Source organism: Leptonotus elevatus, chromosome 6 (assembly GCF_054856555.1).
Source record: "Leptonotus elevatus isolate MCC_2025b chromosome 6, RoL_Lele_1.0, whole genome shotgun sequence".
Taxonomy (NCBI): domain Eukaryota; kingdom Metazoa; phylum Chordata; class Actinopteri; order Syngnathiformes; family Syngnathidae; genus Leptonotus; species Leptonotus elevatus.
The window spans coordinates 21,281,327-21,296,274 of NC_141244.1; the positions used below are offsets into that span (position 1 = coordinate 21,281,327).

Consider the following 14,948-nt stretch of genomic DNA (forward strand, 5'->3'; position numbering starts at 1 on the left):
TATACAGGTATTCAAAATATCTACTAGTGATTCTACAACAATGCCACAGAGCAGCCATTCATTTTATACATCAAATAATTTGCTGACAAAAGAAACTAGCATTATTTCCAAACATCTTATTGTAAAGTCAAGAAAACCACCACACATGAGTATTGACATATTTATTATGAAATAGAGCAGGATCTTTACATATGGAAACATCATGGCAGTAAACACAACACGCTGCTCATCTTGGACAAAAACTAACCTGAGATCAAGATCATTGTTTCCATGGCAGTAAACATTGATTACATTCATCAGTAAGAAATGCACTTTTTTTTTTAAACTTTTTTTTTTTTTTTGTAAAGTAGCGCTAGCCATTCACTTGATAAGATACATCACAAACAAAAAATAACTAAATGTCTGATGGTCACAAATAAGAGTTACCCTGAGCATTTTACAGCTTCTCCAAGGTTGTTTGTGATGTCACGCGACATCGTATGGAGCCAATATGAACACTACAGCAACGTGTGTGAGCGTGTTTGTCATAAGCACTGATAGTCTGGAACAAGCCACATCTTAAAATAAGGATTTCACTACTAAAGACCCCCACCCCCCATCCCCATTCTCCATCCCTTCGTTTACAATATTTGACTACATCCCCATCTACGACCATGATAGAGGAAAACACGACAAATAGCGGCATGTCAAGTGGTTGTAAAAGGGCGTTTGCCGTGCGCTCGCTGACTCCATTCCCACCCGTCTGAATAATTCCCTGAGATTTCGAGACGGGTGGGGGGTCCCCCCCCCCCCCCTCTGGAGGTGAGCCGACAAGCGCGTGTATCAAAAACTACAAGATATATAAAAGGAGATGTCATTCTAAAGAGGCAAACCTGGGTAGGTAGGTATATATATATATATATATATATATATATATATATATATATATATATATATATATATATATATATATATATATATATATATATATATATATATATATATATATATATATATATATATATAAAAATGCATCTTACACATCATTAGTGCACATTACATTAGTTTTGGCATAGATAGAAGCATAATAAAAGGATAAAAAAAAAAAGTAGAGCAAATTAGTCATGAAAATTATTATATACCCGTACGTTACATGATGTCAAAAGTCAATTGCGATGGGCAATGGAATTGATAAAGGTCACCGATTAAGTTACCTGGATGTTGGAAGGCCTATTTAAGAATTATAGATGAAAATAAATACGTAGCATGATTATTTTTCTCTTTCTAAAAACAAAAAACAAACAAAAAAAAAAGAATAATTTTACATATTATATATTAATTGGGGGCGTCGACATCTCCTGTAAAATGGGAGTATAGCGCCGATTTAGCTAGCTAGTTCTACGTATGAGCTCCTCCGCGCAGGCTTGTTGTCTGATGATCCTTCACTTGGGAAGGTGGTGTCTTAAATAATCATCCCTTTGGATCATTACAAAAATAAAAAATAAAAAATAAAATAGGGAAGAAGGGGTAAGGAATCAAAACACCAGCCATCCCCTCTGGTAACATCACAATGTGTGCCTCGTTTTCAAGTATCAAGAGGAGAGCTAGCCGAAGCCCTCGGTAACTACAATCGGAATTGATGGATGCAGCATTGTTGTTCTCTCGTGCACGGTTAATAGCACTGGATAATGTAGCATATGCGGCTTTACAGCACCATGATGTGAATCATGGGATGACATTGAAGCAAAAGCTTAACAGTTTCTGCGGCATTGTTGGGAGGACTGATGATGTAGTATACGCTTAATAGTACTGATCGTGTCGTATATGCCGCTGCTAACTGATTGGAAGTGACGGATCAGGAATTTGGAACTCTATCCAAAGTGAGGTATGGATGTTTTTGGATTAATGATCTTGTGTGTGTGCGCACATAGTGCTGAAAAAGTAGCATATGCTGCCAATAACTGTAATTGAAGGTGGTAAACGCAGAATTTGTTGGATTTCTATCGCCAAAGTCGACAATGTGGATTAATGATTTAATGATTAGTAGTAGTGGAAAAAGTAGCACATCCTTAGTTGTACCGATAATGTAGCATATGCATGCATTAACATCAGAGGTAGTGAACGCAGAATTGTTATGATTTTGCGGACTTTGTGGATGAAGGCTCAAGTGTGCGTGGGGTTAGTAGTAATGAGAAAGTAGCATAGAGTTGCTAGTGCTGATAATGTAGCATATATTGTTTTGTATCCAAAGTGAGGTAGGAACGTTGTGGATTTCATTTTTGGCGAGCGTGCGGTTAGTTGAACTGATAATGTAGCATATGCCGCGTCACATGACCATGACGTAAATAAGGGATTGTTATGACAAAAGCCAAAAAGCTTCTGCTCTGACATTCGTACGGCCGACCGCGATGATGCCCACGCAGGAGGCATAGTCGGGAAAATAAGGCAGCTCGAGTGTGTCACGTGACCAATCGGGTTGAAAAACGAAACAAAAAAAAACGGAGGTAGAACGGCCTAAGAACAGGCGAGGTCAAGAATATTTTTGGGAGGGTAATCTTTCTGATCACCTTCTTTTCATTAAGGCCCGACCGATGTGGACCGGTAAGAAAATATAATGAATGAAACAAAAGCAAAATGTTGGTCCCTTAATGCTAACAACAACAAAGACGTGAATTAACGGCAGGAAAATTTGACAGTTTTACAATATTTTGTCTCTAAGTATGAGGAAATAATAATAATAATAATGATAAATCGTCAGGTATTTTTTTTTCAACGTCATCTTTGTCTTATGTTGGCATGCAAAAATCGGACAATTATTATTATTGATTTTATTATTTAAGAGCTAATATCGGTCAAATACATCGGCAGGTCAATTAATCGGTCGGGCCCTACTTTTTATAATAAACAAAAGGCGCCAAGATACTTCCGGGTGGCAGAAAAATGATTGATTACCGCTGACTTCAACTAAAAATGAAAAATTCCTCATTTGAAGTTAAACTGCCAGCTTTACACCAAGAGGTTTATTTTTGTCCAACTAAAAAAAAAAAAAAAAAAAAATCTAAGTGAATCAAGCCGAACCCGTGAAATTGAGTTGATATCGCAAATATTTGTCCAGTACCGAGACGATAGCAAAACTGCAAAATGTGACCAAACATTTGATCACTGGTACGTATAAAATGTTTGGTTGGGTTTTTTGCGTATTTAATGGCTAGCCTGCTTGTGGACGAGTGCGCTCTCCATTTCAGCGTCAAAAGAGCAAACGTGTGCCATTAATCAAAGCAACGGAAAAGTCAATCAACTAGTTCCGCAATGATCGCGGTCACGCTCTGCATTTAGCATTTTTGACTGACACAATCAAACTATGTTGGACAATCAGCCATGTAACCCTGTTTTTTTTAAAATTTTATTTCTTCCAATCGCCCTGCTTTGCGGGTTTGTTGACTCGCGGTGGAATCTGAGTTTTTGCCACCCGGGAGTGAATGTGACGAAGGTCTCGAAAGAACATCAGTGATTTTCACTATCGGAAAGAGTGCAATAAGACGGCAGTATTCCTGAGTGTAAGCAACAAATAAAAATATAAGAAGAAAAAAAATCAGCAACATTCTTCTTGAGAAAACTCGTTTCCACCTGAGGTAGTTCCAAAAGAAGCTTCAGGCCGGAGGCGATCAAAGCAGTTTGATTGGCCTCTGTGCTAACCACCCTGCCCGCCTCCCCAAAAACAACCTACCTCCACCAGGCCTCTCTAATCGGAGGGCTCCTGAGGAGGAGGAGGAGGAGGAGGCGGGGTGGAGGCGCGTCCGCCCTTCTCCTCCTCATTGCCCTTCAAGGGGGACGGCTTTCCCTGAGAAGCCGGCGAGGTCTGCTGTGCTTTGATTGGACAGTTGGCCACCATGTGATCGATGCTCTGGCAGAAGTGGCACCTTTTGGGCTGAGGTGGCAACTTGCACTCTTTGGCGTGGTGGTCTAGCCCACCGCAGTTGTAGCACCTGCAAGGACATCACGGTTCTGGATCAGTCCAAACGCACAATTTTTTGGCTCAACGGTTGTTTACTTTGTTACAGTGAATCTCCTTTTTATGACGAAAAGGATAAAATGAAGTAACAAAAAGATTGTTATAGACTAGTGTTATAAACTGTCCATAATGTTACAGTAAAGTAATGGAGAGGGGGAGCGACAGTTAGCTAGATAAAGAGCTAGCTATTAAGCTGGCTAGAGAGCTAACCAGCTAGCTCGCCAGACAGAGAGCTAGCTAGAGAGCTATAAAGCTAGCTATAGAGCTAGCTAGAGAGAGACAGCTAGAGGGAGAGAGAGAGAAAGAGAGACAGACAGACAAACAGATGGATATATAGAGAGAAACAGACAAATATATATAGAGAGAGAGACAGACAGACAGAGACAGACATATTTAGGTGAATCCGCTGTAATTGCATTTAATCGTAATTAATTGTTTTTTTTTTTTTTATGAAAAATCAACACTTATCTTCACAACTTCTTGGTTATAAGGCAATTTTAAAATGGCAAAGTATTGCAGTATTTTTCTCATATTTTTATCTTTCGCCAAAAAAAAAAGAACTTTTGAAAAACAATATGACGGTTTAGCATGACTCATAAAATGACTTCCTGAGAGGTCATATTTGTATGTAATGCGGTTAGGTGCCATAAGAGGGCGACATTACATTTATAGTGTACATCTCACAGGGGTCATTTCAGGTCACAGATGGCACCAACTTCAACATGCCGCCACAAGCTATGTATTATGTTAGTGGCAGCCTTTTCTTAGGCAACAAGCAAACTTTTTGGACTGTGGATTATTTTGTTATTGTTCGGTTTATTTCTATTGTTCAAAGTGGAGGTTATCGTAAATAAATTGCAAGAACTCACTGGCATTGAACTCAAGGTCCAATTGCCAGCAGCGTTATAGCTGGGAGGGCACGGGCGGGGGGCTCATGGACATAAAATCTATAGAAAAACCATGCGCGCTCAGTTGTAGGACAGATGGGTGTTGGGCGGGCGTGGAGTGGTCACTTGGTACCAGGGAGGTAGGAAGAGGGGGGGGGTGTTCAGTTTGCCACCATTGAAGTCGTAACAAATGAGCTGCTTTCGCTTTGTGGCGGCGCCCGTTGGGGACGGCGCGCGGGCGTCTCGGCCGCGGCGTCACAGCCCCGCCCTCGAATCAGCATCCGTCGTCAGGAGCGCCGAAGGGAAGTGGTCCTTTGTCCGAGAGGGCAGCAGCAATGACCTCTGAACCCTGACCCTTACCCACCACCACCACAGCGCGCTTGCATTTACTCATACATTGTTCCCATGGCAACCCTGACCTTTCACCCGCTTGCCTTGCCGCTTGCATCTGTTATCAATTAAACGGACAGCGCTTTCTTTACTCACCCGTGGAAATGTGGGCTTTATTAAACAAATTAAATAAATAATGACAGACTAGATCTAAGACTCCAAACATATTGTTAAGTTGCATTTGTTTTGGTCAGGCCCCCCAAAAAAATTACATTAATTAATTAAACCACTGCATAACAAAATAAGGCTTAACAGGGTGACTGATATCTTATCAATGGATTAATGTGGCCTAGGAGAGGGGGCGGGGGACGGGCTCGGGTTCGGGTGTTGGTTATTGAACCGCAGAAGGCCTCGCAGGGCTCTTTGAAGCCGTAATGATCTCCACTCTCACACCGACTACTCGATGGCTCTAATCGCAAATGACAGCGGGGTGAAGGTGATACACCTCTAACCCCCGGCGCCTTAATGATATTCAAAGAAGGGGACCCCGCCCACAAATGTAAAATACAAAACATGACCCAAATACCCACAAATAAGGCTTTAGTTGGGTATACGCAGTCTTTAGGATCGGGTCACTAACCGACAGGGCGTTCGTAAAAATCACCGTGTACTAAAAATTTTATGAACAGATGTTTCAATATAGAATCATCAATTATATTAGTATATTATATAAAACAGGAGAAATATTTCAATATATAAATCATAACCTCCTGCATTGAAACATCTCAATTGATCAAATACAGACGCGCACGCTAACTTTCCGACCTGCAGATACTCGCGGTGCCATTTTTGGTCCAAGCGATTGCCGTTGGGCTTGAGGGCCCGCGGGTGCGAGTCCGCTGAGGTGGGGTGGGGATTCGTAAGATTTAAACAGTTATTGATCCAGGTCACACGTCAAAGCCGCTGCCGATGTGACCCCTCGCTAAGGTGGGGGAGTGAAATCCAAATGGTTTGGATTACTCATAGCTTCAAAGCAGGACACACTTCATATTGCTTAAAGACTCTCTGTACATTTGTGTACACTTCAGTGTCAGACAAGTTCCAGGACTGGTTTGGGGGCGATCGTGTAGATTTGAGATGCGTCATTTGTGACAATAGTCCTGGAACTTTTCTGACACATCGCGTACAGTACATTGTGTTTTACTCTAAGGCTTGAATATGGTTATAATTTTACGTCACTCCCAGTTGAAGTTTACTGTCAAACTAAACGTAAAAATACTCACATATATTTGTTTACTTACAGTAGTGAAACTCTTCTTCATTTGTCTGCATGTGTACTCTATTGCCACCCAGTGGCCAAGGCATGCAATGAATTAATCATGACGCACCAACTTTTGAATTCTTTACATTCTATTTAAGTTATTACAACTATATGTTTTTGTAAATTACATTCCTTATTAAAGAGCACATTATAAAACATTTTGCTGTTTTTTTTGAGAGTTGCCATCTGGAAGGATTGTATAGTTTATTATAGTTAGTTTTTATTTAGATTTTTTTTAAATCAATTAGTTTTAATTAGATTTAGTGCAAGTATGTTCATTTTTTATACTTAAAAAAAAAAGCTCTGTTTTAGTATTAGTTTTACTTTATATATACACATATGGGTGTTTGAGCACAAGATCTAAAAATAAAAAAAAGTCACAAAATGTGTAATAAAGTAAACTAAAATTCTTTAAAATGAACACCGAAAGCTGACGTATGGTAATGAAAAAGACAATGATTTTTTTTTTAACTAGATGTAGTTTCAGTTTCAATAAAAAATAAATAAAAAAAATTCTATTTGATTTGATTTTGTCAAATTCTTTTTTCCACTTTTAATTGTATTTTTTTTTTTAGCCTTGATTCTATCTCATCCCAATTGCACCATTTTTTTGTGTTCCGTGGCCCAAAAGTTTTCCTCCCACCACTTTTGCTTACCGGTCCCCTTTCGAGCGTCTCTTCTGGACTTTCTTGCCTTTGGGTCTGCGCTCGCTACCCACGCAGTGGATCCCGCCGGGGCCCGTGACCCGCTGCGACTCCAGCCCCTTGGAGGACTTCTTGAAGGTAAACTCCACGGCTTCGCCTTCCTTCAGGCTGCGAAAACCGTCCATGTGTAGCTTGCTCTGCAGAAGAAACGACAGCCACCAATGACATTCTTTGTTGCGACTTAACGGGGCGGTGGCGGGAAGTAGCCAAATACAAATACTCCATTACTGTACTCAAGAAGGTTAGTATTTATGGTATTTATTTTACTTTTGAAAACCAATAGTTTTTTTCTATAAAGAAAGTATCTTCTGTACTTTTACATAAAGAGTGCGAGTACCTCCCCCAACATACACTCGATGCTATTGCTTAATTCCCCCCCTCCCCCTTTTCCCAATGGTCAACCTGATGTGGGTAACCTTCAACCCATCCCCCCCACCTTGCTCTCTGGATGGAGGAACAGCATTCCACACAGCAGCCCCCCACTCCGCTAACTGACCACTGCTAAAAATCTAAACTGCAGGATGCAAGGGGGTTAGGCACGAGGGATGGGGGTGGGGTGGGAAGGCAAGATGGAGGGGGGGGGGGTGATCTGGATGACATTCCTTGGATGGTTGTAAGGGACAAAGAAGAACCAGATTAAAAGTTTTAGGGTGGGGGGTGGGGGGTGTTGGTCTGACTGATGTCTTCCTTTGATAACCCCCACCCCCGAAAAACAGCCCACTCTGCGGAAGCCAGCGACATCTTGATTTGCGATTTGATTTCAGGGTTTGTGTGACGACGCGTGCCGGGGGAAGGAGGTGGGCGACTCGCTGAATTAATCAAATGACAATGAAAAAAAATAATAATGTGGGAGGGTTTAAATGTGCTGTCAGTTTAACAATAAGATAATTCGGAGTTTCATTCGACTCAAATGACCCTTGTGAAATTCCAGAGGAAATGGTCCGAGGATTAGGACAAGTGGTCAAACAACTTTAGGGCTTGTGCCCCCCCCCCCCCCCCCCATTCATTAAATGGAAATATGTCTCAGTCCGCCAAGGCCTAAGATAAACTTTTGCTTACACCTAAATAAAAAAAAAGACCATATTTAGAGAGCAATGTGCCATTTAAATGACACGAAGAAGCATCAATAGTTGCTAGCATTAGCATTTAAAAAAAGACAAAGATAATTTGAAAGGATATCAGTGATTTTTAAAATGTAAATGGGATGAAGAACCATCAATAGTTGCTAGCAATAGCATAAAAAAAGAGAAATAAGAAAAGATAATTTGAGAAGATTTGAGTGTTTTTTTTTTTTACTCTACACATGACAAACATTTTAAAAGTTAACACTCGCTAGTGCTCGTCAAATCCGTTGCTGTTGGAATAGCGGTTAGCATTTGAGTGTCACAGTTAGGAAAATTCTGGGCTCGGTAATTTTCCTTACACAAACCTGACATCTTGGAAACTTTATACCAGGGTGGTGCATGGACTAAGGATTTTTTTTTTTTTTAAATAAAGATATCGATTTCAGACAGGCTGGGCAGCGGGCTAGCAGTTACTAGCAGTGTTAGCATTAAGCTAAGCGGACTATACTAAGGTTGTTTGAAACACACAATTAGTAATTCTCTCCATTTTATGTTTACTGCGACATTAAACATCAACTTAGAGTCACTTGTAACGCAAAGGTAACACCGTATATTTAAACATTGAGAAAATTCCCGTGATTTTGCGAATGTATGTTAGCTTCGTGGACAGTACTTCGAGATGTTGTAATAATGACGGTGAGTTTATTTCTCGTAAAAACAAAACAAAACGTCCACTTTATGCCCATCTGTCATCACGCCAGCGACCGCTTGCTGCCCCGTTTCCACCGACCCACTTCCTCTCCCATGTGTGACGACCCCCCCCCCCCCCCCCCACTCAATAAAAAGCCTACAACTGCTATAACCAGGTAAGCAAGATACCGATTGTTTTAAAGGGATGGATTTTTTATTTTTTATTTTTTTTTGCGGGGAGGGAGTGTTACTGTAAAACCGCGCTGGAGCTCGTCTGGAACGGTGAAAGAAGACATCAGCGGCTTGAGTAGGCAAGAGAAGGACCGTCCCCGAGACAAAGAGGGGCTCGGTCACGGGCCGGGGGGTGCCCCATTCACATGTATGGCCCCTATTGTCCACCTGCACAAAAGGCCCAGTGGATCCTGGGAGTTTATTTTCAGTGACACGCGGCTACTAATTTTACAACCCGGGCCTCTTCTTCTCTCTCTCTCTTTTTTTTTATGTTGCCATAACCTTCCAGAATCCATCATTGACACGCGTGCCGAGCTTCCCCGCACACACACACAGACAGAGTGAAAGGAAGTGGACGGGGCGGAGGAGGACGGGGGTTGGCGGCCATTGGTTCCGCATTGCTTGCGTTTGATTCAGTGAGCCACTTTGGGAAGATGTTTGCAAGCTTCAACTTGAGCTGCACTTCATCATGAACCTGATGATTGAGACAGGACACGTAAAAAGCAACTTCCCCATGGCAAGCATTTAATTCGTTTGATTCCATTATTTGGTTGCATTCACACCTGCCCTTTTCTAGCTTACTCGTACAACAGAGGTTTTGTTTGATATCCTAACACAAGTCACACTCTAAAAACAGTTGGGTGAAAAATAATCCAAATTGGGTCAAAAAAGGACAGACCCATTTTTTGGATTAAATAGATAACCCACACTATTAAAACTGCTGCAACAAAAATAACCAAATTTTGGTCAAAAATTGGACTGACTCGCCTCGCGGGTCAATTTAACTCAATTTTATTTTTTTATTTTTTTTAAATAATTTTTATTATCATTATGATTATTATTATTAGTAGTAGTACATTTTTTGGCTACAAAAACAACCCCCCCCAAAAAAATTGTTTTATTTTTTTAAGCAAAGTTGGAACTCACAACATAGCACATTTATTTGGTGGGTTAAATAAATAACTTAAAAAGTTGGGTGATATATATTTTTTTTACCAACTGGTTTTAGAGTGTACAAAATACTACTGCTTTCATATCTGCACAAAAGCACTTTTACCTGACCTTAACTTAAAAAAAAAAATAGGTGGCTTTTACCCCTTTAGCAGTACAACGATTACAATGAGTTTTATAGATTAGATGACACATTTTATTTTCTAAAAAGTCCTCCAAGAGCAATTATGCACTGATTTATTACATTTTTTATGTATTTGTGTTTTTTTTCCTTTTGATTTTTCTTTTCTTTTAGAATTACATGGCAGGCAATAAAATAATAAATTCAAGCTACTTGAATTAAATTTGAGCCTGTATAAAGTCTATATCGAATTTTATGTAAAAATTACATTACATTTTTTAAGTTCATTTCACATGTCAGTATCCTAATATTTTTATTTTTTATTTTTAACTTCACCGCTGGCCATCTGTTTTTTTTATAAATACAATTCGATTAGGCATCTTTTTACTGAATTTCAGGTTTACAAAGTCCTCTCATGGCCATAATATGCAAAAATTATGCAAAGATTCATTACATTTAATTAGAATTTGTGGGATTTTATTTTTTTTAAATAATTATATAACAGTCCATAGGTTCCCCTACAAGAAGCATTTTCTGTACACCTTCCCCTCACATCTCTGAACAACCAAAGCCATAGTTCTTGTCCACATTCAGCCTTGCAGTGTTGCTGTTGGTGAATTTCAAAATAATAATAAAAAGAGACATCTATACTGTTATGCAGCACACATGCATGCATGGTTGGGGGAGGTCGAATGAATTTATGACAGGAACCTTGAGGTGAATGAGGCAGCGAACGGGCTTTCCTCTCATTCACATGCTAAGTCTTTATCTTATCACGCTGCACCGGGGGGCGTGAGGGGGTGGGGGTGGGGCTACACCTCATTATTCTCACCCCTCTCTCTCTCTCTCTTTTTTTTTTACAAATCATACCTGTGCTTGTATGCCTGATACAAAAAAGAAATGCACCTCTTTCATGTATTTAACGAGGAGAATGTGTGTTGAAATGCTGTGGAATTTATTGAAATGAGACTCAAAGTTGAAAATGGTTTGAATCGGTCAAGAAATGTGGACAGAGGAAATAAATACAAGATGTTAAAATCTCTCAATTGGGGACATTTATTGTGAAAATGTGTAAATAGGAATAGTTCCCAAAATGTCCCGAATGAGGGGAACAGTTTGAAGTTGCAATGATTTGAACGGTTGAAGGAATGCGGAAGTAAATATGTGAAGTATCTCATAATGTGGTAAAGGAAGAAACATCTCTAAATAGGGTCCGTGAAAATTAGGGGTATGGAAAAAAAAAAAAAAAAAAAATATATATATATATATATATATATATATATATATATAAAAAAAAATGTCCTGACCGAGGGTAACAATTTGAAGTTGGATTGGTTGGAAATCAGTGATGTAGAAGGAAGAAGTAAATATTTCTTAAATTTATAATTTTATTGCCAAAGAGGGAATTTTGGGAATCTCTTAACAGTTCCCAAGATGTTCACTTTTTTTGTGTGTGTGTGGGAAAACTGGGATTTTTTTTTTCAGAATGTGGAAAGTAATTCTTAATGTGCAAGTTTTGAAATTTTGAATCAGATGACAAATTTGGAGATGACAAAATAAAATATATGATTATTTTTATTAAAATTTTGGAATGCAAAATTCAGTTCAATTCCCCTTAAAAGAAGCAACGTGAGGCTTTTCCGTCAATCTTGTTATGGAATTTTGTGATATTATTACTGACTTTTTTTTTTGCCGTCTGAAGCAGAAGGCAGCCAATTAGCAATATGCATACATATTTTCTATTTCCAATTTATTAAGCTTTGATGATGTACTGTTTGTTATTTGGCAATACAAACCAAAGAGCATAATTTGTATTAACAGACAAAACATCTCTGCAAAGCAATGTACATTCATTCATTCACTCACTTTGCAAAATTACTTTGTGGAAATTGTGTCATTTAAAAATTACCTAGAAAAAAAAATGAAACAGCTTCCACATGGCAATAATATTTAACTAGATTATTTAAAATGTGAATTGAATTATTCTTGTTTAAAGATTTCCCCTTTGCGTTCATTAAACATTTTGGGGCAAAAATAACCACAATTTTGCTCTGGAATGAATATATATATAAAATGGTTGCCTCTGTGGATTAAAAAAATGTAACAGATCATCAAATGATTCCAGAGCGCGGTCCCTGCTGCTGCTCACCGCTCCCTCAGGGGATGGGTCAAATGCGGAGAACGAATTTCACCCCACTTAGTTGGGTGTGACTATCGTTGGTACTTTAACTTTAAGAACAACACTTTTAGCTTCTGATTTTGATTTTGCGATTCTTGATGAATGAGATGATAAAAAAATATATACAGAACATATCATGCTTTCTAAAAGCTTAATGGAGGCATGAAACGTCTTCAACAAACAAGAAAACTCAACTTTCTCTTGCCAATTAAGATCATTTATATATAGATATACTTTTTTTTAAATGATAAAATTGAGATTTTTTTTTTTCATACAACCCACATGGTCCACCATCATGACAAAAAACTAGAGTTGAAACACAGCATCGGGCATTTAACCTCCCTCCATGCTTCCACGTGTTCCCACTGGGGGTGGAAACAACACCCACAGAGCTCAACGCAACCCCCCATTTCACCACTGCCTCAAAAAAGAAAGAAAAAAGGGGGAAAAAAAGAGAGAAAAATGAACCCCCCCACAATTTCGTGACAAAACTATCAATTCCTGTTTGGCTTTCGTTTACTTCCCAACGAAAAATATTCCTCATGCAGTTAGTTGTCTTTTTTTAAGCGCAAATGAGTGCCCCCCCCCCTTTTTTTTTTCTTTGGCGTGGAATGTACCTGATGCACGAAGACGTCCACCGGTTCGTCCAGCTGCACGCCGTCCCGGCTCGTCATGGACAGGAAGCCGAAGCCCATTCGCACGTTGAACCACTTGCACAAGCCGAGGCCCTGGAGGGTCTGCGAGTCCTCCTCGGCCGGGCTGGGGCCCTCGTCCTCGTCCGCCTTGCAACCCCCTAAAATAATGACAATAAAATTACCCCAAAACCCCCCACAAAAATAGCTCAAATGAGACGCAATTGTGTATTTGCGCACTTTTGCGCAATATAGGCGCTAATTAATCAATTAACGAGCGCACATGGGGAGAATACTCGACCTGGGAATTCCTGGTTGGAAACGGAACCCATGTCTCGTCCTCCGCTTGAAAAGATGATCGCACCCACGCACACGCACGATTCCACACAGGTCGTCGCCACTATCGCAAAAAAAGTGAAGAGAGAGGAGCGGGAGAAAGCAGAAGAGGGAGGGGGAGGAGGGGGTAAACAACAAAAAAAGGGGGGTGGGTGGTCGAGGGGTGGTCCACGCTCGTGTAACAATGAGGGGTGGGTGGCTGGGGGGTTGTGGTTCTCATCCCTCGGCCCACTCGAAGCCCCAAAAAAATAAGACAATGCAAAGAAGACCCGCCCCTTCAGGTCAGCCCGATGAACTCCTCCAACGCACCTTCTGCCATGTTTGGATTGCGTCCTACCTTCACACGTGCACGAGTCGTCAAATCACCTCGGTCATTTGTTTTATTCATCAATATTCGCGTGATGTTTTTCATTAATCTTTTATTTATTAATGATCATCTCGATTTGTCTTGTCAATTATGAAATAATGCCAAATTAGACCATTTCGATGTGGATGCTTCAATACAACTCAAATGACAAAAATATTTGAATATTTCATGTTGCCTGATGGTAACAAAAATGTTCATCCAGAATAAAATTATTACAACTGAGAAAAGTGTTACAGAAAGAGACAGGGGGGGGGGGGGGCGTAAATAAATCTAACCAGTGCTTGATGACGTCACGTAACATGGTGACTGACTCCCTCCGAAGATGAAAGACACACGAGTCAGATTTTTAACATTCAAAACTCAATTTAATCCACTCAATATTAATATCCAATGTGGCAATTATGTGGAGAAAAAAATTAACTTGACATTACTTATATTTTGTAAATTATGAAATCCAGTTTGTGTGCATGCTGGTTCCATTTTGCATATCCTGCCCTACGCATAATTGTTAGCACTGGATAAACAGAGAATAAATAACGATGGTTTGTTTGCAAGGCACGTTTTCTCGAAGTTTCGAGCACAACGCCCCCAAGTGGCTGAGGTTAGGAAATACTTTGAAAGCAAGAACAACTTTAAACACTTTGATTTAACAATCACCTTTCATTTTTTGGGCTACGGTGTTTGGAGTTAAATTATTTTTAAACTGGTAAATAATAAGAATAAATAAATAAATACAGTTCACTTACAGTAGGTGATGTAGCACGTTTTAAAAACTGTCCATGTGTTGACTAATCCCCTTGTTTTGTATTAATTGATGCTCAGTGGCCATTAATAAAGAGTTTAATTGAGGATGACAATGTAATGAAGAATTAATCATCTCTCCCTGGGTGGTTACAGCACCGTGCTGGACATGAGCCAAATGGAACTGATAACGGTGTCGTGTTGTGTTCAGGAGCCTCTGCCCCATAAGGGTGTCTATTCCCAGCGAATAGTATTTACAAATCACTTTTAATGCATCTAGTTAACCCTGTAAACAAATAAAAACGATTTTAAAATGTGCGTCAATGTCCTACCACATTTGAACGCAACGCCATGACGCCACTTTTTTCCTTCTTCTTTTATATCTACTTCGGCCACTTGGCGT

The 14,948-nt window shown here is 39.7% G+C and overlaps 1 protein-coding gene across 1 annotated transcript; it reads right to left on the bottom strand.

Annotated features, from left to right (window-relative positions):
* Positions 1 to 1,016: 1,016 nt before the first annotated feature.
* lin28aa (lin-28 homolog Aa) lies at positions 1,017 to 13,509 on the bottom strand. The gene is made up of 4 exons (XM_086078785.1): positions 13,403 to 13,509; positions 13,087 to 13,262; positions 7,186 to 7,370; positions 1,017 to 3,965 (listed from the first exon to the last, which is right to left on the bottom strand). The coding sequence occupies exons 1-4, from the start codon at positions 13,431 to 13,433 to the stop codon at positions 3,722 to 3,724; spliced, it is 636 nt and encodes a 211-aa protein (XP_085934911.1). The 5' UTR covers positions 13,434 to 13,509; the 3' UTR covers positions 1,017 to 3,721.
* Between the last annotated feature and the right edge of the window lie 1,439 nt (positions 13,510 to 14,948).

Excerpts from the sequence above, each read along its gene's own strand:
- lin28aa (XM_086078785.1), bottom strand. The coding sequence starts at position 13,433 with ATGGGTTCCGTTTCCAACCAGGAATTCCCAG. Across the intron at positions 7,371-13,086 it reads TGGACGTCTTCGTGCATCAG|AGCAAGCTACACATGGACGG; the intron begins GTACATTCCACG and ends TTTCTTCTGCAG. Across the intron at positions 3,966-7,185 it reads AGACGCTCGAAAGGGGACCG|GTGCTACAACTGCGGTGGGC; the intron begins GTAAGCAAAAGT and ends ATGTCCTTGCAG.